General features: G+C 38.3%; 3 gene segments (V, D, J or C); all 3 read left to right on the top strand.

Moving 5' to 3' along the window:
* Positions 1-785: 785 nt before the first annotated feature.
* Positions 786-1,473, top strand: LOC107144120. The segment is given in 2 exon segments: positions 786-962; positions 1,121-1,473. Coding segments are annotated over 2 exon segments (396 nt in total).
* A 5,763-nt stretch (positions 1,474-7,236) lies between these two features.
* LOC107144111 lies at positions 7,237-8,017 on the top strand. The segment is given in 2 exon segments: positions 7,237-7,491; positions 7,665-8,017. Coding segments are annotated over 2 exon segments (402 nt in total).
* A 7,023-nt stretch (positions 8,018-15,040) lies between these two features.
* On the top strand, positions 15,041-15,594 carry LOC107144100. The segment is given in 2 exon segments: positions 15,041-15,133; positions 15,254-15,594. Coding segments are annotated over 2 exon segments (387 nt in total).
* Positions 15,595-26,710: the final 11,116 nt, after the last annotated feature.

The following is a 26,710-nucleotide window of genomic DNA, read 5'->3' as shown; positions in this document are numbered from 1 at the left end:
TTGCAGAATAGAAGCCATCAAAAATAGGAAAAGATTTCTTAAACATCAAATTTCTCATTGCAATTCAATCCAATCTGTGCACCTGTTTCTGAAGTTGGAATATTAATGACTCAAGAAATGTATCCCTGTACTCATTTACTATAAAGATTTGATATTTACTTTTTATCCCAGGCACCTTTACTGAGGGAAGAAGCCACAGTTTTATGTTGGTACTGCCCACTCTGTGGGAATGATAAGTTATGGGCAGGACCAGGCTTAGAGGAGTATAGCCTGAGATGATGTGCAATTCCAATATTCAGTTGTCTTCTGTCTTACTCTGTTCTTTGGCTTACACGTTCTTTTGATGAAGAGTTTTTCTCTGTCATAGACATATCTTGGAGGAAGATTTTTCTGTAAGGGAAGGTGTTAAGTTTCCCTTCATTTACAAGAGTGCTTCCTTGATTTCAAACATGTGAAGTCAGCCCATGGTTATATCGACACCAGCAGCATCTATTACTTTCCAATTTATTAACAATGACTCAGTAGTGTGCACAAACATTAACCTTGATCTCTACATACTAACTGTTCATTTAATTTCTGATCTGATACCTATTTTATTAAAACTATTGCCACTTTTATGTTTCTAAATTCCTCAAGGGGGAAGGAAAGACCATTTTACTAGGGAATTCAGTAGTTAAGGATGTAACCACAAGGGGGCAGTCTACCCTAGCTGGTGCAGAATAGGTGGAGGGTTCTTTGTAGTGGATTCTGAATGAATAGGCTTACAGCAGAAGCAGAGTCTCTTTCTTATTGAGTGGGTTGACAATAAAAGAAGCCACTATAATTGTGAGGGGAAAACAAGTGACAACCTGATAATAGAAGAATCTCTCCTGGCTAGAAATATCAAATCTGTGAGCTAAAGGGAAGAACAATGAAGACACTGGTTTATTCTTTATTCATATTCTTGTGGATACAGCTGAGCTGTGAGTTGAGGATTGGGGGATAGTAGGGTATATTATTGGATGTTCTTTCAATGTCCAGGGAGGATATTGGGTTTATTTAGATCTCTTGAATGTTCTGCAGGAAAAAAAAATTCTGGAGAGTAATGACCCAACTTCTTGTTTTACTTTTTCTTTCCCAGGTATGAGCCAAGGAGAGAAGGTGGAACAGCATCCTTCTACCCTGAGTGTCCAGGAGGGAGACAGCGCTGTTATCAACTGTACTTATTCAGACAGTACTTCAGTCTACTTTCTTTGGTATAAGCAAGAACCTGGAAAAGGTCTCCAGATGATTATAGACATTCGTTCAAATAAGGAGGTAAATCAAATCCAGAGATTCACTGTTGTGTTGGATAAGAAAGCCAAACACTTCTCCCTGAACATCACAGCCACCCAGCCTGGAGACTCAGCTGTCTACTTCTGTGCAGCCAGTGCACAATGCTTCCCAGACACCTGCAGCCTGTACTCAAACCTGCCACTGAGCTGAGTCCCACCTACTTCCCTTACCACAGACTTTCTTTTGCCATAGTGTTTGAAAGTAGCCAATAGCATATTAGTATATAATAAGAAAGTTAGGTAGACTATGACCCAGGTGCTTAATAATTTTTTTCTAAATGTTGCTTACCATTTTTTCTAAAGTTTTTGTGTATATTTAAGGTGTACAAAACATGATTTTTGATATACATATACATAATGAAAATTGCACAGATGGATGAGGAGATGCATAGGGAAGGCATGGGGGACGGAATCCCCAAACTCCAGGTATCTCCACATGATCAGCAATCCTTGTGCTTACTGGATTCTTAAGGGGAATGAGAAGTGTTTTGCCTTGAAATCCAGACACTGAAGATGAGTTTACAGTTGCTGTTCCAACTCCTCTCATTTCAATAAACGCTTGTGATCAATATCATAATCCCTGTTATTGGTGGCCTGTTGACTCTTTAGATATTGCCTTATTTATTTTTTCTGACTAAAAAACATTACACGCCAAACACAGAAAATATGTATGATACAAAAAATATGAATTTGATAATTTTGTACCCAATCTGTTTCCAATATTTCTTCAAAGAATACAGAGAAGTACATATATAAAATTAACAAATCTAGAGGTCTATTATACAATATAAGGTATATAGTTAATTTTGCTATATTAGGGATTTCTGTCAAATAAATAGATTTTAGTTTTTTCTTGTAAAACACAGAAACTTACTATGGAAGAGAATAGATATGTAACTTGTTTCACTATATAACCATGATAACCATTATAATCATTATGTGTGTGTGTGTGTGTGTGTGTGTATATATATATATATATATATTCATGTATATATGTATACATATATATGTCTATATGGCTGGGACTTTTTTCCCCCAAGACTGGTAATGGAGGAAATAATTTTATAATAGGAAATAATTTTATAATAGGATATTTATAGATATCCTATTATAAAAACCCAACTCTCCAAAAAATTTATTTTGAAGAAACCTATTTATTTTCATTTATCTCTGCTTTTCTTTCTTGCTAAAACTTTATAGTTAAATTTATTACACAACACTTAATTTTATTGCTCTTTTATTTCTTGTGTATATGAAAAAATTATATATATTTATATGTACATACCTAGATACATATATATTAACCCCCACTTTACTAAACTCTAGTGGATTACAGAAAGAATTTGGTTAATAATTAATTCACAGATGTCTTGCTGCAACACTATCTTCATGTCTAGACTGAATTATACATTATTTTTAAAAGAATGTCTTTTAGTGATGACAATAAATCAAAGAAAATGAAGATGTAGATGTAAGAAATTGCTGAAGTCTTTGACTTGTTGTGAAAGGTGGAAAATTTTAAGGGCTTCCATATTAAGGATGGATACAGCTAGCCATTGGTATGATGAGGGGGATCCCTCTTGGCAGAGTTATGGATGTTAGTTGTCTGCTAATTGGCTTGTTCTTGTAATCTTTAGAATAAATTAGATTTAAAACATCTGAACAAGAGTAGCTCATGTTGTGGTCCTTCCTTCAACTGGCTGTCCTCCTTTGTCTCAATATTATCACTGGCTCCTCTTCTGGAGAAAGAAGTGGGCTTCTTATTAGTCCATTTCCCCTATGACTGGTAATGGAGTGAGAGGGAAGCATGGTTTTCATTTGATTGCTAAGTTTCATGGTTATAAGAAAGAGGGTAGGTCATCATTTGCTTGAATGTCTGTCTTATTAAGGTGACAATTCATCCAAAAAAAATGGAAAACACACACACACACACACACACAAATAATAAACAAACAAAAAATGACAACAAAAACACAAACCCAGCCACAGTATGAAGGGTCAATTACTCAGATCCAGACAGGTTCAAACTTTGGACCCTCCACATGGTTGGTGTGTGTTTTCTTTTTTGTTTCCATAACAAATTTGGTAGCAAGAGAAGTGTTTTTTCTCATTTTGTTTGATTATGATTATGATTATTATTATGATTATTATTATTATTTGTGTGTGTTATTCCATTCTTTTGGATGAATTGTCACTTTAGTAAGATAGACATTTAAGCAAACGATAACATACCCTCTTCCTTATAACCATGAAACTTAGCAATAAAATTCAAAAAGGCCTGAAGTTGAAATTGGTTTCTCTGGGCTGGAATCGAGGTATCAGCAGGGCTGCACTCACACAGAGGTTGTAGGGAGAATCTGCTCCTGGCCCCTCCCAGCTCTGATGGTCACCATCATTTCTGGGCTTGTGGCTGCCTCCTCCAGTCTCTGCCTCCGTAGTCACCCTGGCATCTCTCTCCTATTGTCAAATTTCCCTCTTGCAAGCACATGCAAGATTGCTTTCGAATTTCATATAATCCAGTATACTTTCTATTTAAATATCTCAAGATCATTCACTTAAACATATCTGCATATAAATTAACTGGCATTCCAGGGGTCAGGAACTGAGTTGTTTTGGTGGTGTGATTTTGCCTCCCACAGTGGGTATGGCTGGGGCTTTTTCCCCAAAAAAACTGGTAATGGAGGAAATAATTTTATTTATTATTCTGAGTCACAAAAATAGAATGTTTTATCACTTTATTTTCCTTGTGTTTTAAGTATTGATTCTTAAATTATTATATAGAATAATTTTTGGTATATAGTTCTGTGAACACTGAATTCCATATAAATCTGTGCATTCATTGCACAATCATGATACAGAATAGTGTCATCACTTCAGAATCTCTTGTCTCTCCTATAGTAATCACCCCCTCCCATCCCTAAGTCCAGACAAACAGTGTGTTCTTTTCTATTTGTGACTTTGCAGAATAGCCTGTGAATTGAATCATATAATTTAAACCTCTGAAGAAATCTGAGTCTTGGATGGAGGAAGGACCTGCCATTGGGTACACACCAGACCTCCATCTCTGAACCAACGTCAACTGTTCATATTCCTGAATGTTTTAAACTTTTATGTCATTTCATTTAAAAAATCATCATTTTGAAACATTTCTCTTTTCTTGAAAATCTGATTTCTATTTCTACCAAAAATGGAAAAAATCTCCACTATTATGACAATTCATAAAGGAGTTTCATTTGAGTGTTATGTCAGTTCATACAATCAGGTTGAGTCATTCTCTCTACATCAATTTAACTACATCAAGTGTATATTAAATGTTTATCAGTAGATAGATTACTAACATTTTAAGTCTAATTTTATTAATCAAAGTCACATAAGCTATATTTCTTGAGACTGGGTTTTTTCCAGAAGTGACATTGAATGACATGTCCAACAATTCTTCAGGTTTGATTTACTACTAATGACTTTTTAGAGCTGAAATAAAACACTATTTTGGCCACAATAAAGCCTTTACCTTATCAAGTTGTTTTACTAGTAAGAGAACAAAATAGGATAAATTAGAAATATGTGACATTCTACCATTAAGGTGAGAAAATACCATTAAAATATAAAAAAAAATTGAGAATTGGATAGGAGATATTGCAGTGAGTGTTTTCAATCATGTAGAGAATTCTGTTCTGACAGTCTTGCAGATTCTATCTACGTTGTTCTAGGGCTTGTGTGTTTCAAGGATCCTAGGTCAGCACTCATATTCTGAGAACTGCATGCTTATTGACATTCTCTGTAGAATCTTATTTAAGATCCTTAATGTGACTTATTTTTTTAATTCTTGTCACTTTAGGATGAGTGATATCATATTAGTTGTTAAATGCAATTAGGATCAGTTCCTTGTACTTTATTTGTTCACCTGGTAGTAAACAGCTCTTAGGTCATTTCTATAAGGTTCAAAGGCATCATTCTCTGGGTTGTTTCATCAGGTCATCTAGGTTTAGGCCATGTAAGGGCTGATGAAATGAGAGGCCAGGAAAGGCAACCTGTTGGCATGCTGATGAGGATACTGATTCATGAGTTTACTTGTCTAGTTAAGTTTGTGAAACATGGAATCTATATAATTTGGGAATTACCTGTACCTACTGGTGACTAGTGCATATAGCAAGACAACATATGACTTCCTGTGAGGGGGAAAAACAGGGCCATGAAGACTTAGGTTAACAATGCATTACATAGGACATGGGGGCTCAAGCATGTCTGATACAGTAATTAATTTCACCTGATTTTTGTTTTTTCTTTGTGTCACTAGGAGTGGAACTCAGGGCTTCACATATGGTAGGGACACGCTCCTCTACTAAGCTGTATTGTAGCACGATTCAGTACTTAATTTGATTTTGAACATTTCATTTGGTTCCAAATTTTCAGAGGATAGTGAGTTGATGAAAAAAAGTGAAATTTCTGAGTGAGGACAAACTGTTGCTTAACTGGCCCAGAAATGTGCTTCACATGAATTGAATGAACTCAGGCAGGGAACACAAAATTAAGCTGAGTTTTTTTCATCACAGGTGGCTTTCTGATAGGAGGCTGCTTCAACTCATGTAGAAAATAGACTTAGTGGTACACACTCATGACTCATGCAGGTGTTGTTGCACCTTTGTGAAATTCTTTTGGAGATGATCAAATGGTTCCACAGGATTGTATTCCTGTTAATGTCCCATCTTTACTGTATTTATGGAAATTTTTGGTCCCAGGAAAGACATAAACTGGCCACATGCTCTGCTATGCTAGGAAAGTTTTCCTACAGGTGTAGTGTTCATTTAACGTTGCAGCCCACATGTTCCAACTGTGTTGTGTTGTCTCTGAGGACTTAAGCCAGCATTCACTGGAGATCAGTTGGCTCTTCTGAGGGGTCTTACTGGCTTTAGTAATATCTTATCTTCATTGATCAAAGAAATATGTCTTTTGTAGTGCAAACTTGGGAACCAAATTTTCTGGATCTGAGAGGAAATTGTGGAGCTTTTCCATGAATCTTTCTTTTTGTTGTATAAGAGATCCTTACTAAGGACTGTAGTCAGAAAGGCATGTTAAGTTCAGCATGATCATTTGCTCAAGCATCACCCTTCCCCAGCTTCTGTGGTGACTCTTATAGTGTGGAACCTTGTTTTCATGACAAAATTTCTATGATTAGCATGAAGACGTAATGCATTTTAAGTATTTAGGGTTTATTTTTCAATCAAACTATCAGATTGAGAAGAGGCTAATAGGGTTAAGAAACATCATAGTCTGAAGGCTTGGAGGCTTTTAACTACATTGCAAGATGCTGACATCACTGTATATGTTTTTTGTTTTCACATTCCTAAGAAGGATCCACAAATTCAGCAATCTGAGTTAATTTTTCTTCTACTTTAAGACTAGATATATTGGAATCTAGTATTATCCTTATTGTAATTAAATTTAATTCGAAATTTGGTATGAGAGTGTCAAAATATCTTTTCTGGATGTGGACACATTTTTGGGGGGCTAGGTATCAGGGATTGAACTCAGGGGCACTCAATCACTGAGTCACACCCCCAGCCCTATTTTGTATTTTATTAGAGACAGGGTCTCACTGAGTTGCTGAGCTACTTGCTAAATTGCTGAGGCTGGCTTGAACTTGCAATCCTCCTGCCTCCACCTCCCAAGCCAGTGGGATTACAGGTATGAGCCACCGTGCCTGGCCTGGACACTTTTTGAATGCCATAAGTAAAATCATGAGATTTCTGTGAATGTGCAGTATAATGGATTTAAATAGTATGAGAAGAATTTCATTGTATCTCTTTAATTAATTAGTCATCCTCCAGGTAGAAAAATGTTCCATTTAGTAGAGAGCAGAACAGTTGTCCTGTTTGTGGCATAATCAGATTTAGTGTGACTCCAGTGCCAGATCTGAAGTCTGTGTTGGTGAGACCGTCAGCCAGCCACAGAGAAGTTTAAGATGACACATGCCACCTCCTGCTCCAGGAAGCCTCTGTTTCCTGCTCTGGTGCAGCAGCAGCTCATAGCCCAGTGGTTCCTCCCTCACCCTGTCAGGCTCCCCTCCCAGTGCAGAGCCTGAAATCCAAGAGGAAACAGATCCTTTTCATCTAGAGGAAGATCACCAACATGGTGCTGCCCAGGCTGCTGAAGCTGGTCATGGTGTCCATGTGGCTGGGTAGGAATGGTCCCTGTGAGAAGGAGTCTCCTGTCTGTCCAAGGGACTGGGGAACAGAGTAGCTTTAAAGGGACTTTGGAAGGGATAGTTAGCAATGTGTAAAAATGCACCTTTGCTTTTTTTGTTCCAACCGCTTATCCCTCAACTTTCTGATTCTGTCCTTTTCCCTTCAGGATCCAGTTTTGCCCAGAAGGTGACTCAGGCCCAGCCAGCCATGTGGGTACAGGAGAAGGAGGCTGTGAGCCTGCTCTGCTCCTATGACACCAGTGAGACAAGTTATGGTCTCCTCTGGTACAAGCAGCCCAGCAGTGGGGAGATGGTCTTCCTCATCCTTCAGAACTCTTACAGCCAGCAAAATGCCACAGAAGGTCGCTACTCAGTGAATTTGCAGAAGGCCAGCAAATCCATCCAGCTTGTCATCTCAGCCTCACAGCTAGGGGACTCAGGGGCGTATTTCTGTGCACTGAGAGAGGGCACAGTGGGAGGACTGTTGGAGGGAGGTACACAAAATCCAGGGTCTGCCTGAGACAGCCACCTGCTGTAGGGACCAAGGTAGACAATTACCACCCCAGACAGGAAGTGGCAGGGCTGTGTCAGCTCATTTCTGGGGTTGGAGGGAAAACACTCACTCTGAGGAACCCCTCTCTAGGTTCATAGACCACATCAGAGTTATCACTAATCAAACCAGCTTTATTTCAGAATCTTTGCATTGAAGGTGAATACAGATTTTTTTTTTGTACAGGCATTGAACTCAGGGGCACTTGACCATTGAACCATATCCCCAGCCCTATTTTGTATTTTATTTGGAGACAGGGTCTCCCTGAGTTGCTTAGCGCCTCGTCATTGCTGAAGCTGGATTTGAACTTGCAATCCTCCTATCACAAACACCCAAGCCACTGGGATAACAGGCATGCGCCATCACACATGGCTCAAAATTTTTAACAGAAGATAAAAGGGAAGAATTAGCACAATAAATAATTTGTCCTTTGGATATAAAATTTAGCTCAAAGAATTGGCTTAAGTAGTTCAGAAACCTATGACTGAAAAGTAGTAAAAATCTATATGAACTCTTAGATTTTCCATTAAGTATTTATTGAACAAAGATTGTGTTTCTAGTGTATTTTTAAATAAGGAAGGCCTTGAAATCTGCATGTGTGTTTAAGAAAAATTATGCTGCTTCATACAATCTAATGAATTTGACTTATGTTTGCCTTTCTTGAGTAAAAGGTGCTCATAGTTACTTTCTAAATTTGTCTATTATGCTACAACCCTTATGTTCTAAGAGTTACTTACATCTTCTCAACAACTCTACCATGGAAGAGCCCCATTCCCATACTGAAAGCTTCGTCTCACTCTTCACTTCTACAGAAAGCTCAGTAACTAGTAGCTCTTGGGTTTGTGGAGGGTCCACTCCACAGAGACCTCTTTACAGGTAGATAAGAGAACATTTTCTCCTAAAACAGTAACCATATTTTAAAAATATTAAATTCCCATTCCCCATTATTAATATTTTCCTGCTTGATTTTTTTAGTTTTATTGTTCTATTTGTTTTATTCTATGCCAGTCACAGAAAGTAGTAAAACTTATTACATGTTAGGACAAATCACTTCTAAGCAGTAAGATTTACCATGAAGTTTTTAGTAATTTATTGAAGAGTTATTTATTTAACATAAATGCAAATATTTCCCCATTTTTCCATATTCAATAACCCTCCACTAACCCAAATGAAAAAAAAAAACATACAAAACCAAAGAATGCTGCAAAAACAGAAAGTTGGAATTACATCTATTGAACATATTTACACATGAAATATCAAGATAAGTGCTAATTTTCTCAACTTTTTAAAAGTTAAAGTATTACAGTTATACATAGTAGTTGGGTTTAACCTGAGACAATCATATATGCTTAGAATTTGATTTGAATTCATGTTTTCCCTTTGTCTTCCTCTCCTCCATCTCCTCATACCCCTTTCTCTACTCTACTGGTGTTCTTCCCCCTCACCTATGTATTTTTGATTGGGTCTTTCTACATACACATGAAGTTGAAAAATCCTGTGTTGTATTTATGTATACACATAGCATGATTTTTTAAAATTAATTTTGCATTATGTCCACTTTACCTTCCCTCCTCTCTCCCTCTTGATTTCCTTCAACTCTATTGCTCTTACCTAATATCTTTATAATATCCAATCCTTCCTTCCTTCTTTCCTTTGTTTTACTCTAGTTTCCACAAAAGAGAGAAAATATGGCCCTTGATGTTTTTGAGTCTGGCTTATTTTACTTTGTATGACATTCTTCATTGCCTTCAATTTACTAGCAAATGCCATAATTTCATTCCTCTTTCAATTTGAGGAAAATTCTATTGTGTATATATAGTATAATTTTTTTTACCATCAGTAACATCATTATGTTTATTCCAATATGTTACATTTCCTTCACATACTCCTTATAGGTGTTTAAACTGTGGTAAATGTACAGTCCATATGCAGGTATTGTGTGTAAATATAAACTATAATTATTCTCCAATTACATAGGGCAAAATTGAAGTGATTTTCCCAAGATCTCTAAATTAGTACAGAGTAAGTAACTTGACTGCATATCATAAACGCTTTTAAATTTTTTTATTTGTTTTTGTTAGTTATACATGACAATAGAATGCATTTATGCACTTTGAAATATCATACATAGAAGGGATATAATTTCTCATTTTCTGAGTGTACATGTTGCAGAATCAATTGGTTATGCAGTCACACACACATATATATATACAAAGTAATAATATATGTTTCATTCTACTATCCTTCCTATCCCACATCCCCTCCCCTCCCCTCCCTTCACTTCCCTCTATCTAATCTAAGGTAATGTTATTCCTCTGTAGTGACCCCTGCCTTGTTGTGAATTAGCATCTGCATATTAGAGAAAACATTTGGTCTTTGGTTTTTTAGGATTGGCTTATTCCATTTAGCATGATATTCTCTAACTCCATCCATTTACTGGCAAATCCATAATTTCTGAGTAATATTCCATTGTGTATATGTACCACATTTTCTTTATCCATTCATCTATTGAAGTACATCTAGGTTGTTTCCACAGTTTAGCTATTGTGAATTGAGCTGCTATAAACATTGATGTGGCTGCATTTGTAGTATGCTGATTTAAAGTCCTTTGGGTATAAACCAAGGAAAGGGATAGCTAGGTCAAATGGTGGTTTCTTCCTAAGTTTTCCGAGGAATCTTCATACTTCTTTCCATAGTGATTGTACCAGTTTGTAGCTCCACCAGCAATGTATGAATGTTCCTTTTATCCCCACATCCTCACTAACATTCATTGTTGCCCATATTCTTTTTTTTATATTTATTTATTAATTATTTCTTACATACATGACAATAGTGTAATGCATTACATTCATAGTTATTCATTCACAGCAAAATTTTTTGTAACTGTATATAAAGTATGTTCATACCAAATTATGCCATTATACATGAGCTCTCTTATTGATTTTTTTTTTGCATTACAATTCTTAATATACCTTTATACCACAATTTATCATATCTCTGTTTGTATATATAACCACATTTGGTATGTTGACACCAAATTCACATCTTCATACATGTATTGATGATTGCCATTCTGAAAAAATGAGATGAAACCTTAGTCAAGTTTTGATTTCTGTTTCTGTAATTGCTAGAGATGATGGACAATTTTTCATATATTTGTTGATCCATTGTATTTCTTCTGTGAAATGTCTGTTCAGGTTCTTAGCCCATTTTTGGGATTGGGTTATTGTGTGTGTATTTGTGTGTGTGTGTTAAGTTTTTTGAGTTCTTTATATATCCTAGAGATTAATGTTTATTGGAGGTACATGTAGTAAAGATTTTCTCCCAATCTCTAGGCTGTCTGTTTGCATTACTGATTTTTTCCTTTGCTGACAAGAAAATTTTTAATTTGAATCCATCCCATTTATTGATTCTTTTTTTATATTTTTTAATTGTTGATGGACTTTTATTTTATTTATTTGTATATAGTGCTGAGAATTGAACCCAGTGTCTCATGCATGCTAGGCAAGTGCTCTACAATGGAGCCACAATCTCAGCCCCCATTTATTGGTTATTGATTTTATTTCTTGCACTTTGGGAGTCTTTTTTCATTCTTCATATTTATTTAGACTCTATAGCCCTTGGATCAAGAACTGGGGTTATAAAGTTCAATGTCTGTGTGTTCATTACCTAGTTGCCAGCGGGGTGTAGTAGGTGTTAGCTTCTGGTCTCCCAGTACAGGTTGGGTAGACTGGGGAGTGCTCATGAGTCATGTAATTCTGTAGTGGGGGGTGATGCAGAGTTCTAAATTGGAAGTCCACTGATTGGGGTTTAGTCTTGAGTGAATTTTGGAACTCTGTTGGTGGGTATTTATCCACACCTCTTATTGCTGGGAAGCTGCCAATCTCTGCTCTACATCTGGATGTTTGGGGTCTTCAGTAAAATCCACTTTTTAAGGCATACAAACTAATCCTCCACAGGTTTAACCTTCAGTGCTATTAAATGTGAATTTACCATACATAAATATTTACCACAGGTAGCAACTCTGGAGTGTAGACACTCCTGTTTGGGCACTATACGTGTCTTCCTAATAACTCCTATGGGACACCAACAACAAAGGTTTTCATTGTGCCTGTTTTAACCCCTCTGGTGCAGGCATACACTGAAGGTCAGAATATGCAACTGATGGCTACTTCTTTTATTCATTCCTGCTTTGTCTCTGCTCACTGCAGCATTTATAGACAGTTCCCAGGCTGGGCCTATAGTCATTTCTGGGCCAGCAATCTCAGATCCTACTGAACTATCTTCTCTGAGTCCTGAACCACTTTCCCACAGACAATTTGTTCATTAAATTTAGCCTCCTGTTCTAACACACAGGTTCCGCCAAGACAAACAACATATTTTCAAGTAGTTAGTTTATTTATTTTTGTTGTTATTTGCCACACCATCTTCTCAATGCCACTGGTTATCCCTCCTCTCTGTGGCCACCCTCAGCCAAGCTGATGCAATTCTAATGCATATTTTTTACATTCTGTTTAAAGTTTCTGACTTTCTGTGTCTCTGTAATATCTTTTACAGTGCAGTACTGAGTTTCAGTGAGTTCCCTTTGTTACCCACCTCACTGGGGAGCAGTCTTCCCACATTGTAAGCCTGGTTCTGAGGAATTGCTATCAGGCACATCCTTCTCTAATCTGCCACCTTCTTTTCTAATTTTATCAATTTATAAAAGGTCTTTTATGTTCCTCAATTATATTTTGAAGTTTCTTATATTTATCTTCAATTGAATTTCTCTTTGTTGTTACATATTCATCTGTGGGTGTAGATTTTCAACAAATTTTTCTTTTATGTGTTTATTTTTACCAGTATTCTAAACAAAGAAATCATTGATTATATAGCTAAGATTTTCTCCCTCTCAAGATGTGGTTAATTTTCAGTTTATATAAACTACCTAGACAATTAGATTCTATCTTATGGAGTTAGCCAAGTCTTAAGTGAACATGAAAAAATGACAGACAGCATAATAAAAAGTACTAATTCTTGAAGAGAAATTCAACTATTTAAATTAAGAACTTAAAAAACAAAAGGTGGTTGATTAACAGAATAATGCTGTTTGATTTTTAAAACTGCATTTACTTAAATAACAACATTATTCAAAATGGCCAATGAGTACCTTCTGTGTGACAAACTTTGACCTGAGAACTTGTTCCTTTTAATGGCCTTTTAACAGCCTTTAGCACAAAGGAACCCAGATTCCATATGCTAAGTCTATCTGCCTGATACCAATTTTATCCCTAAAATGATCAGTAAGTACTGGTTCTTAGAGGGGTATTGTGAAAGGCAGAGTGTGAAATCTCTCTTTTCTCTGCTTTTGTCCTTCTCTTTACCTCTCCTACAAAAGCATTTGATGCCATCATATGGTTCATTTAGCACACCCCAGGCCTTCTGTGCTCCATCAATATCCCAGAATACCAAATCTTCATTCTCCCTGATTTCCTCCTTCCCCACTTTCTCATGCCCTAAAATTGGATTGGTGATTGATGATTGGTTGTTGAGCAATTCTGTATTGTAACTTTCCTATATTTTCATTTGGGAAGCAGAAATGTACGTGGAAGTCTTTATGGAAAAAAACTTTTCAATTTTTTAAAAAAGTATTTTAAATTGTGGCAAAAATACATAAGGTTTACCATTCCACCATTTGCAGGTGCACAGTCCAGTGGTATTAAGTACAGTCACATTGTTGGGCAACTACCCATCTGTGCAAAGCTTTTTATTTTGAAAAACTGGAACTCTATGCTATACTGTTCTGTTCCAACACAGCATCATCCCATCCTATTTTGCATTCTTATTATATATCAGAATAGAATTTGTAACCAGTTTTCCAGACTTTCTAGAATAGCTCTGTGTCAGTTTTTGTTAGTTGGACAGGGAAGGCTGATGGAAGGTGACGGAGAGGAAGGGGTGTGTAAACTCAATAATATTTGGGCCTGGATATCATTTTTTTCTTTTAAAAATTATAATTATTAATACTTATTAATTGTATAAATTTCCAGGAGTTTCATTGTAACACTTCCATACATGAATATATTATGCTTTGATCCTGTTCCCTTCTCCATTGTTTAACTCTCCATTACACTGTACCATCACCCCTTCCACGAGTCCCCTTCATCTTCTGATAGTCACTTTTCTACTTTTAGATTATCTTTTTCTTTTTTTTTCATATGACAGAAAACATGTGATGCTTGTCTTTCTGCATCTGGACCTGAAATTTTTACTTAGGTTTGTATCTGAGAAGCTAGTCACAGGTTGACTCTGATTTCAGGAGCTCCTTTATCTGAATCTGTATATATAAAAATAAATATATAAAAGAAAGATTTGTTGAAAATCTATACCCATAGATGAACATGTAACAACAAAGAGACATTAAATTGAAGATAAATATAAGAAACATGATCTTTCCCATAGTAGTGAAATAGGTGGCCACCTATTTGTGTTTTTTGCTTCACTTAACAAATTTGAATTGTGCACCTAGTAAATGTCAATTGCTGCTCTACATGTGGGTACAGTGCTGAAAAACACAGAGTCACTCAGTAACAACTTGACCTCTTATTACTTCATATAATGCTTTCATGACATTACCGTGATTTAGGTTGACCCACAATTGATACCTGTGCTTATAACAGCCTGTATTAAAATGCCCATATTAATATTTTCTGGGCTACAGAGACATCCTGGGATACTCTACTAAAGCATTTACACATCAGGTAGAATCCTAAAAATAAAGAAGACCTTAGAGGTTATTATAGCTGTGTCTTAAATTTACAAGGGCCACCTGAAGACAGATATGTACTTATAAATAAAGTCATGGGTGAGAACAGAGCTGAATTCTGGAAGAAGTCCAGGAAATTATTCTCCCCAGGTTAGTCCCTGCCCACTAGGAGGTGCAGCTCCCTAACACTAGTTCACTTCCTGTGTGAATTTTAGGTTTAGGTTTATCATTTCACTAAGACTTCACCATTCTTCATGTTAAGAATCAAGAACATTATTTAGTTGACTCACTAAAGATGGACACTTCTCCAGCCTTAGTGATTGTGATGCTCTTGATACTTGGTGAGTAAATTTTTTTTTTTAATTTGGACTTTTTCTTCTGTTGTGCCAGAAAACTCTTTAATCATGAATTTATCTCAGCATTTTATCACCAAGGTGATATAATTGTCTTTTCCCCTCAAGGAAGGACTCATGGAGATTCAGTGACCCAGACAGCAGGCCATGTGACCATGTCAGAAGGGGCTTTGCTGACTATAAACTGCACTTACTCAACTACAACCATAGTTTACCCTGTACTTTTCTGGTACGTTCAATACCCTGGAGAAGGTCTACAGCTCCTCCTGAAAGCTGTGAAGGCCAATGATAAGGTCAGCAACAAAGGTTTTGAAGCCACATACAAGAAAGATACATCATCCTTCAACTTGGAGAAAGCCTCTGTCCAAGAGTCCAATTTGGCAGTGTACTACTGTGCTCTGGGTGACACAGTGGCAGAAACTGCAGGAGGAGCTGAGCACAAACTCTGAGCAGCACCCAGGGGTCTGGCTGCTGAGTGTCTATCTTGGGGATCCATTCTGCACAGTCTGTGAGTTGTGCCACAGAGTTTCTTTGGTTGACACAAAATCAAACAAATATCTAGAGCAGAAGAACAAAGAATGGACATATTCCAATTCAGCTCTTCCTTAGTCACAGGGAAGACAGAAGCTTAGTTTCTCATGAAGGGCCAAAATAATTTCAAGGTAAAATCACTCAAACAATGAAGAGGTCTCTTTGCTCATTCTTGCTGACAAAACCCAGACTGCACATGTTGTTCCAGGTCATTCTAGAAGGCATTGCTGTGGCTCATTATATTTTTAGAGAGACAAATGTACCAGAGAAGGTGACATCTGCATAAGGTCTCCCTAACACAGAGTGGAAGGAGAGGTGATAAGGAGAACTAGAAGCCCCACCTCTGAAATGTACAAGCCATAATAGAACAAGAAGAGAAGAGAAGAAGAAAGAGGAACAGACCTCACATGCAGCAACAGTGCAATGAGAGGAAAGGAACTTGCCTCATGTAGGGGAAGGGCATCTTGTTTGGTCAATCATATGGTAGCCATAGGCTGATGTTCAAAAGAAAGGGAGGGAGAAAATTCACAATTAAAATATGCATACTACAGGGACACAGCCACATCAATGTTTATAGCAGCACAATTCACAATAGCTGGAATGTGGAACCAACCTAGATGCCCTTCAATAGATGAATGGATTAAAACAATGTGGCATTTATACACAATGGAATATTACTCAGCACTAAAAACTAACAAGATCATGGCATTTGCAGGCAAATGGATGGCATTAGAGCAGATTATGCTAAGTGAAGTTAGCTAATCCCTAAAAAACAAATGCCGAATGTCTTCTCTGATATAAGGGGGTTGACTCAAAATGGGATAGGGAAGAAGAGTATGAGAAGAAGACTACCACTAAATAGGGAAGAGAGGTGGGAGGGAAAAAGAGGGAGAAGGGGCGTTGCACGAAGTTGGAAGGATAACCTCATTATTATACAGAATACATATATGATGTTGTAATGAGAAAAAGGAAAAAAAAGTATGTCACATTAGATTGGGTAGAGAGAAAGGATGGGAGAGGAGGGGAGGAGTAGGGATGATAGGAAGGGCAGCAGAATAGAATTGATAATATGATTGATGTATGTACATTCCATGTATGTATTATATGTCAAAATTCATTCTGCTGTCATGTATGAGTAAGAATAAATAAATAAAGGAATGCAGATCTGCAAAAAAATAAAATAAAATATGACCCATGGTTAAATGATGAGACAGTTACATAGTACGGTTTGCTTTTCATGTGGGAGGCACTGGGTTCAATCCTCAGCACCACATAAAAATAAATAAAGTCATTGTGTCCATCTACAACTAGAGAAATATTTTAAAAAGAGAGAAAGAAAGAATCTCTAAAGGACATAGACACTCAGAGTAGAAAAGAAGATGATGTCAGTGGTGTCAACCGAGTCTTAGAGAATGAGAAATTCATGGAGAAACTTGTCTCACAGGCCAAGTGAAGATGGAAGCTGTCTCATGTGAGAGGCCACCAGGGAGCCTTGCTTGTGTGCTGTGCTTTCAGGTTTAGGGGTCAGAAGCACCAGTTACCCTTAGACCACTTAAGAAGGTAGTGCTGTGTGTGTGTGTGTGTGTGTGTTTAGGGTTACTTGAAAGGGAGAGGATGGAAAGAAAGGACCTAGTAAGAAAGTTTCTAGTGATAGTTCCCCATGCTGTTCACCACTGCTTGCAGAGCAAGGAATGCTCACTTCCCAGACCCAACTGAAAATTGGAAATTACTTTTATGAATTGGGAACATGAAAGTAAGATATTAAAAAATATTAAAAAGGAGAACATGGTAGTCAATTCTCAATATAGGGAATTAACACAATGTTCAAGAAAAAGGACACACTCAGATTAGTATACAATGTTCCAAAATTGCTGCCTAGAATAGTTTCACTCTCCTATACCATTAGTAGTGGTAATTGAACAGAATATCTGTTTCCCCAAACCTGTGTATTTTCAAACTTTTTTTGCCTTGGTTATAAAATTTTCTTTTTTGTGTGTGTATATGTAATTTATTTAATTATAAATCAGATGGAGTTTCATTTAACATATTAAATTTTTTGCAGTTCTGCATATTGTCCATTTAGATAGCTGCCAACTTTTTAACATTGTCTCTGATCTTCACATCCATCTTTGTTCTACCTATCACATATTTACAAACCCTCACCCTTTTTTAAAACCTTATTTTTTTTTTAGTAGTTTTAGGTCACATCAAAATTGAGAGGATGTTATAGAGATTGCATACATACCTAACCCCCAGCCCTCCCTGGTCACCCCCAGCCTTCTCCATGATCAACATCCTCCCACAGAGTGGTTCACTTGGTACCAGCAATGAGCTCCACTCCCACATCATTGTTACCCAAAGTCCATGGTTTTCATTAGGGATCACCTTTGTGTTCTTATATCGTCTGGGTTTGGACAAATGCATAATGACACATATCTACCATTACAGAGTCATATAGAATACTCTCATTCATGTAGACTTCCTCTGTGCTCTACCTGTTCATTTAATTCCAAGCCCGAACCTTAGCTATCACTGTGGTTTGCCTTTTCCCAATTGTCATGTAAGTAGAGTCACAATTATGTTGCTTTTTTTTCTGTTGTCTTCTTTCATTTAGTAACATGTATTTGTTTTCTCCGTGCCTTTCATGACTTGATAGCTCATTTCTTTTTAGTGCTGAATAATATTCAATTTTCTAGATACGTTTTAGTTTATGCTTGCATTCAACTTGACAGAGGCATATTGGTAGCTCCCAATCTGGGAAATTAAGAATAAAGATGCAGTATACATAATGTGCAGGTTTTGGTGTGCACATATATTTTCAACTACTTTGGATAAACACCAAGTGGATGGCAGGGGAGAATTGCTGGCTCACATGGAAAAAGTACATAAGAAACTGTCTGTGGGAGATCAACCTTACACGTGACTGGGTCACACTCCCCGGCTGGGTGCTGAGGCGCTCAGTCACAGAAATGTGGCAGAGCTTTCCCCATCCTTCTTGGGTTCCAGGGTCAGTGTCTCTTGCATGGGTGTGTCTTCCTACAGCCCCATGGGTGGAGCTATGCTCACCTGTTCCTTTGTAATATAACCCCTTGCCCTGTTTAGGATAGAATCTCCCATGGAAGTGCCTTGTGTGTGTCCCCTTCTTTTACTGTGCCCTTGGGTGTAGCCTACCCAGGTGTCAGTCAACCTGCTGACAGTGGACATCATGAAGAAAGACTCAGATCCCTGAAGCCTGACCCCTTTTGTAGTTGAAAATATATTTTATTCTCCTCGATAAAAGGGGTCAGTGCGTGTGTGCTCTCTCTCTCTTTCTACGGACCCTTAAGGTCAGAGGAGCCGTCACAGTGACCCCAAAGAAAAAGGTATTTGTGTCTCTTGTGTGGTTATTTGCACAGCCCAGTTAGTCCAGTTCAACTGGAGTGACCCCTGAGCCTTTTAGTAGTGAGCAGAAACCCGGCAACTTCCAGTCTTCCAAATGCATATACTTTTGTATTTTAACCAGCATGAATTAGTTTCTATTGTTCAATTTCCACACTAGTATTTGGTGTTGTTATGTTCTGTATTCTTTCTATTCCAATGGTATTTTAGTGGTATCTTATTGTTTTAATTTGCCTTTTCCTCATAACAAAATGATGGGTACAACTCTTCATAAGCTTGTTTTCTATTTGTATGTATTCTTTGATAAAGTATTCGATAAGGCCTTTGGCCCATTGCAATGGGTTGTTTTCTTATTTTTGAATTTAGAAATTTATTTGTACAGTTTGGATAATAGATCCTTATCAGATGAGTCTTTTGCAATGTTTCTCCAGTCTATGACTTGTCTTCGCATTTTCTTAGCATTGCTTTTCACAGAACAGAAAATTTTAATTTTTAAGATCCAGCTTATCAATGATTTATTTCATGAATCTTGCATTTAGTGTTGTATGTAGTAATGCATTGCCATATGCGAAAATGGCCTAGATTTCCTGTGTTATCTTCTTGGAGTTTTATAGTTTTCATTTTACTTCTAATGACCTACTGTTGTCTTATTAGAAGTGGATCCACCTCCTACCATGGTTGCATTGAAAATTAAGTTTCTAATACCAGGGCTTTGGGGACACATTCAAACTATTGACATATCACTGAGAAATCAACCATTTTCTTTGGGCTACAATATCATTACCCATTAACATTTTACAATCTTCTTATTGTGAAATGGAACATGCTTATAAAAGTATATTAAAGTTATAAACAATGTGTATATATTACTTTGTTACTTTTTAAATCTGTATACAGATTTAAGTCTGTCATGTATGTCATTTATCAGTATCTATCTGTATAGAAATGTCCACCCCTACCTATAGATTTGTTTTAAAAAACTTGTTAACAAAATTATGGGGACTGTCAATTCCAACTTCTATAGGCAGGTCATTGGGCAGGAGACCCTGAAAAGAGTTGATTTTGCAGATCAAATCTGAAGATTGTCTGGAGATGGAATTTCTTCTTCCTTGGGATAACCCATTATTTTTTTCTTAACACCTTCTCAACTGACAGATGTGGTCTACTCACAAAATGGAAAGTAATTGTCTTTACTCAAAGTAAATGTTAATCTTATCTGAAAATAGACTAGTGTCACAAAATTTATTTGAGCATTGAGGTCTAGCCAAGTGGAACCATAAAGTCAACCATCATGCCCTCTTTGCCTCCAATTATTCGCTTGCCTTATATGAGGATAATATAGCAGCTTTGTTTTTATTTTATATGGTATAATTTTTCATTGTTTTGCTTTTATCCTGTTTTTTATTTTGTGTACATTTTTACTTATGTAGATTATACAAATTATTTTATTTTATTTTATTTAACTTTATCCTGTTTTAATCTGCTTTTTTTGCAGCTGTGACTGAAGGACCCAACCAGAATAATTTATTAGAGGGCTTGTGGTTTCAGAGGTCTTAGTCCATAGCAGTTCAGCTCCATTCCTTGGGGCTCAAAGTGACACCATGGCAGGAGAGAGCAGAGGAGGGAAGCAGCTCACATCATGTCAGGAAGCAGAGAGACTTCATTTGCTAGATACAACTATATTCCCAAAGTCATGCCCCAATTCCCACCTCCTCCAGCCACACCCTACCACTTTAGTTACCACTCTGTTAATCCCTACCAGGAGAATAAATCACTGATTGGGTTAAGATTCTCACAACCAAATTATTTCTCCTCTGAACCTTCTTGCATCTTCTCTCACATGAACTTTGGGGGGATGCCTCACATCCAAACTTAATATAGTCTCTCTGTGCATTAAATCTGAACTGCAAAATAAACATCCCTACTTTAGACATTCATCTGTTCATTGATGAAATAGAAGAAACTGAGCATGAGTTTTCAACGTTTCAACACTTACCACTTACCAGCAGGTGTGCTCACATACTCCAACTTTCCTCTTGTTACAATGGCATTTTATGAGAGCAGGGCTTTGCTGACCCTTAGCACGTATCACCATACCTGAAAACAGTATGCTCTTAAAAATAATTGCTGAATTAATAATGGTTGGTTAATATACTACTGTCACTACCAGAGCAAAATTTAACACACATTCATTTAGTAAAATTTTTATTATTATATCATTTCTTGACAGACTCTATTCTAGAAACTAAAGATGTAGTGGAGAGTAGAACAGAGAAAAATCTCTGTCCTAGAGGAACTTATATTTTAGCTAAATGCTTGGTTCATGCTAGCTGCTACCATTGCCTGTTTTCACTGGTAGACTCCTGTTACTATACATATTTTCATATGAAAATATTGAAAATCATTCTCCTATCTAATATCATATGGAGACAGAGTTCAAGTTGAGGCCCCAAAATATATGTCTTAATTATTAATCTCCTATACTTGTACAGATATAGAGGGTCTAATATTCTATTCTCCATAGTGAGTAGTGAACAGAAAACCTAGTGAAAGGCTTAATCCAAGGTTTTGGGCAGCTCTAGCTCTGACCCCAGGATGGCAGTGTTTGCACTTGCCCTACCTGGGCAGCTGGTCTGGTCTCTGATTGGTGGAGCTTGCTCCCTCAGAATCTCTTTGATTAACGTTGCAAACAAGAGAAGATGTTAAGAAGACAAGTCAGCTTTGGGGGCTGCCACTGCAGAATAAAAATGGAGAAGCATCTAGGGATGCTTTAGGTGGTTTTGTTAGTTTATTTTTGTTGTAAGTTAGAGGGGAGTTTCAACCAGGTTGACACATTGTGTCCAGGGAACATTTTCTGAGATTTGGGGTAAAGGTATCCTGCATTGAGGTAGGTGTAGGGAAGAGAATGGGGTTGTCTTCTAGTTTACCTGGGATTTGCACAGGGAGTGAATAAGGGAGGCAGATTAAAAAGAATTAAGACTGGGGACTGATCTCTTGAATCTCATGCTGCTTTATGAACAGGGGTGAGTGGTGAAACCCAAGTGGAGCAGAGTCCTCTGTCCCTGGCTGTCCTGTAGGGAAAGGATCCACTCTTCACTGCAGTTATGCTGTGAGCCACTTTAACAAGATAAGGTGGCCCAATTAGGACAGACAGTAGTTGGTCAAAAGCATCATTGAAAAATGTGGAGGCAGTTTCCATTCATTGTACATTGAACTCATATAAACAGCTCTTAAAATGTGTCAGCTCTCTTTATAGGCATTGGGATACATGGATATTAAACTTAGAAGATCAGCCTTTGTGAAGTAATGTTTATGGACATTTCTGTGTTTCATAGAATGGAAGCTGAGTTGCTCTGATAGATATTTTTGAGAAACTGCAGCAGAAGTTTAATTTCATATTCCTTACTCATTCTTACAATGGACATGTGGTTAGAGATCAGAGATTGCTGAATGATTCTCAACATTAGGAGCATATATTTTAGAAGCCACTTTTTCCTGAGCTGCAGTGGTGGAAATAGCTTCCACACTAAAGCCCATTGCGGCAGAGTTGAGAGGACCTGCTAGATGTTTTTTGGTAGCAACAACCTTTCACGTTGTTCTCAAAACTACCAGGTTAGTAAAGAGCTACAGGCTGACTTAGGGAAAACAAATGTAACTTGATTTTCATTTAACAGTAAAATTGTGAAGATAAAAAAGAATATCATACATGATGATATTGACAAACAATATTAAAAGTTATTGGACATTATTTTAAATCAGTCTAAGAATGCTTTCTGGGAACGAGGACTACAGGTTGAAGGTGTTGTGGAAACCTGCTCAACATGGGCTAGATATGTTGTTCTGTGAAACCATCAGTGGAGAATGGGAGGCTCAGCACACTATGACAATGTTGAAGCGATCTCTGCTCCCATCAGAGTGTCCTGTGTTTCCAGAGGGCTTCCTTCCCTGAGCAGGTGAACAGCTGCAGCTGAGCCCCTGAACATCCAGGAAGAATCACCATTACCACCTACTGTGAAGACTTTTCCCAGTCTCCTGTATTAAAGCAGAATCCTAAGAAAAGCACCTGATGTTCTCCTAATTTTTAGAAATGGGGAGTGTTAGAGTCTGTAAACAAGTCAAAATAACACCTGGCATTTTGCTAGGGGAATGTTAAAGTTCGTAAACAAGTCTGGATGTTGCCTGGCAAAATGCCAGAGGGAGTGGTTTGAGAAGTAACAAAACCGAGCCATTAGGTGTAGAGATTCCTGATTGGTTGACTGATGTATCTAGTTTATGTTAATTAGATAAGCTGTGTGGAATGTATAAATACTGCTCCTGTCCTGCAATAAATGGCTTCCACTCTTGCTGTATCAAGCTACAGAAGTTATTCGTCACCCCCCTGATTATTCTGCTGCAGCCGGACTGCGGCAGATGGTGGCCCGTTACGGGGAGCCCCGGGACACTCGGGGGTAAGTGACGAAAAAAAGCTGCCCGTCCATAGATAGGACGGGGGCAATCTGCTCGTCCCTAGGCAGATAGGGCGAGAGGAAAAATGGCCATTTCAAGAAAATGGAGAAGATTGATACAGTATGTTTGTGTCTTGTTTTGTCTCAGTGTATTGTATTGTCTTTGTGATGAAAATATGGAAGGGGTGAGAAGTAAATTTCTAAGGGAAGAAGGCACCCCAGTGGAACCAAGAATAGTTAGGGCATGTGTTGATAAGAGCCCAGGAACTCTAGTCAGAAAGAAAAAGAAAGTTCAGAAGAAGAAAGATTATCAGAGGAGGAAGGATTATCAGGAAAAAAGTTGCAACAAAAGGCTATTACTAAATACTTTTCGTTACCGGAGGGTGCGTGAAGCGGAGAGGCGGCTGCCAAGTGTGCAAGCCGGTCACAGCGCAGCAAGGATTTTCCAAGAGGCGGTGGCGACTGGCCCTTCCCCGCCTCCTGGCCGGGGAGCTGGCTCTTCCACTGCCGCGAGCCCAAATCTAGACCTGACCTGGAGGCACAGTCTCGCAGGCTCTTGCTCCCTGTGCCCAGTAGCAGTTTGAGTCCGGGACACTCCCCAGGGCCATCTGGGGCTGCCCAGGCACTACAGCCAGCAGAAGATGCTACTGGTGTCCCTGATGTTTGGTCATTTTCAATGCCAATAACTAAGCTACAATGGTTCTCCCACACCTGGAAGCTGATGAGTAATGAGCACTATTAATGCTATTTCAAATGCAAAAAAACCTTGAGATAATGTACTAAATTGTTCAGAAGGTTGTTTTCTTAGTAGAATGCTACAGGATTTTCTTTAGCCATCCGGAGTTCCTGCCTTCGTCCCAGTGCCGGTAAAGACCAAGGTGGAAGAATTTCCAGTGTTGCTGAAAACCGGACGAGACTTCGGCTGAGAAACAGACGAGACTTCGGATCAAGCTAGCTGCCTGCAGAACTTACCTGGACTGTGATTTAAGCTAGCTGCCTGCAGAACTTACCTGGACTGTGATTTACCTGGACTGTGAGTTAATCTATTGAGACACTGCTTTACCTGGACTGAGACAACAAACTGTAATCTACAACAAATTGTAACTCGGTATCTTTGCTAACAGTGTCATTGCTGGTATAATTTTTCCAAGGGCTTCTTGCATGGAGCCATCAATTGGCTTGGTATTGTGGCATTTTGTATCCTCCCTTTCTGTTTGTAGCAGGTTATTTATGGTGTTTCTGTAAAAACCACTATGGTCGTTATTTAAATTAAACAAAAGGGGGAAATGTTAGAGTCTGTAAACAAGTCAAAATAACACCTGGCATTTTGCCAGGGGAATGTTAGAGTTCGTAAACAAGTCTGGATGGTGCCTGGCAAAATGCCAGAGGGAGTGGTTTGAGAAGTAACAAAAGCGAGCCATTAAGTGTGGAGATTCCTTATTGGTTGACTGATGTATCTAGTTTATGCTAATTAGATAAGCTGTGTGGAATGTATAAATACTGCTCCTGTCCTGCAATAAACGGCTCCTACTCCTGCTGTATCAACGTACACAAGTTATTCGTCACCCCCCGGTTATTTTGCTGCAGCCGGACTGCGGCAGGGGAGAAAAATTGTTGTGGTTCATAAGAAAAAGCAGCTTGGCTTCCTTCTTGTGTGTTTTCAGATCAGAGACTCAGGCATGACTTCTGAACAGAGAGAAGCGAAAGAGCATTCTTCAGGCACCTACAGCCTGTGTGTCTCAAGTGGTTCTCAATCCTGGCTGCAGGATAGAATCAGCCAGATGTGGCTGGCACTCACCCCAGGTCAATCACATCAGAATCCCTGGTGTTCAGGTTCTGGCATGGTGTACACCTCAGAGGTGCACATAATGTGTGGGCAGATCTGAGAACCCTGCAGTTGTCATTCTCCATAATTGGAGCTTCTGGAGTCCTGTCATAGAGTTCCAGGTATAGTGCTGAGGGCTGTTGCTGTGACAAGTTGCTATTTATGTGAACAGATTTAATTATAGGTAACTTGTTTTCTTTGCAAATATTGAGATATTCTTTTGTCTATTGTAATCACCTAATGTATATCCGTTTATTGGCCCATGAAGAGGAAATATTTGTTTGTGAAAAGGTTCTCTGAGTACAAAAAGTGAAGTGAGGGAATGGTGTGCATGATTCCCTGTCTCATAGCCTGCATGGGAATGCTGCCATGCAGATTACTGATGCTGTCATTGTCATTGAAGAGACCTTGCCCATAAATTATTCATTTGCCATGACTGTCATTTCTTAGTCTTATCTCTTATCATTATATTTTTCCAGGAGACATTGTATGCCATATTTATCAGTTGAGTTCATACCTACTAATATAACCCAACAAATTTATGTTCATAAGAAAAACCACTTCAAATAGTTCAAATGGTGTATAACAAAGTTTCTGACTTTTGCAAAGCATGGCATATTGAACTCGTACATTTACTTCTGTTCCCTCCACAACCTCAAAAAGATGGTATTTAAAAAGGCAAAATTCCATATGCAGAAAAACAATGGAAAAGCAAAGATAGCAGATGAAATACCAATAACACACGAAAAGGTGTAGAAGAGACATCAAAATATAACAGTCTACAAAGACTTGAGAAATATGTAACCAAATCTTGCAAAAGGGGAATCTAGGAAGCTGCCTCTCAAATTAGTGCAGGACCATTCCATCAGGCCCAGAAATTGGATGTAAAAACAACTTTAACTGAATTCTGGAAGAAGATGATCTTTACTCAAGAAGATTTTTTAGGGAGGATCCAACATGGCGGCGAGAGGGGAGACAGCGCTTTCAGTACCTCCGCAACAACGGGGTCAGAGAGACGCATGGATACGCTTAGATTCGACCTGCTGAGAAACTCCTAGCAAAATTCCACTAAAGAGAGACCGGCCAGGAATCGGTAGGATTTTTGGAGGTGACAGTTTGCGCTAGACGAGTGAATCTCCACCACGCAGCGCAGAGGTCCAGACCCGCCAGCCGCTGCCCGCACGACTCGGCGACTGTCCGCTGCCTGCGGCCCCCGCGTCAGGGCGGATAGCCTCTGAGGCGCAGTGCAGCAGGAGCAGTGCAGGGACTCTAGGAAGAGGTCTCTCGCCAAGCCTTCATGAAATAGCGAACCGGGAGCTGAAACCAACCAGAGACAGACCAGTCCCACCCCTCCCTTCGGACACTCCGGCAAGGAGCCTGGGGCCC

The sequence above is a fragment of the Marmota marmota genome, unplaced genomic scaffold (genome assembly GCF_001458135.2).
Source record: "Marmota marmota marmota unplaced genomic scaffold, marMar, whole genome shotgun sequence".
In the NCBI taxonomy this organism is placed as follows: Eukaryota; Metazoa; Chordata; class Mammalia; order Rodentia; family Sciuridae; genus Marmota; species Marmota marmota.
The sequence above is the reverse complement of the archived record's forward strand: the minus strand, read 5'-3'. Positions and strand labels throughout refer to the sequence as shown.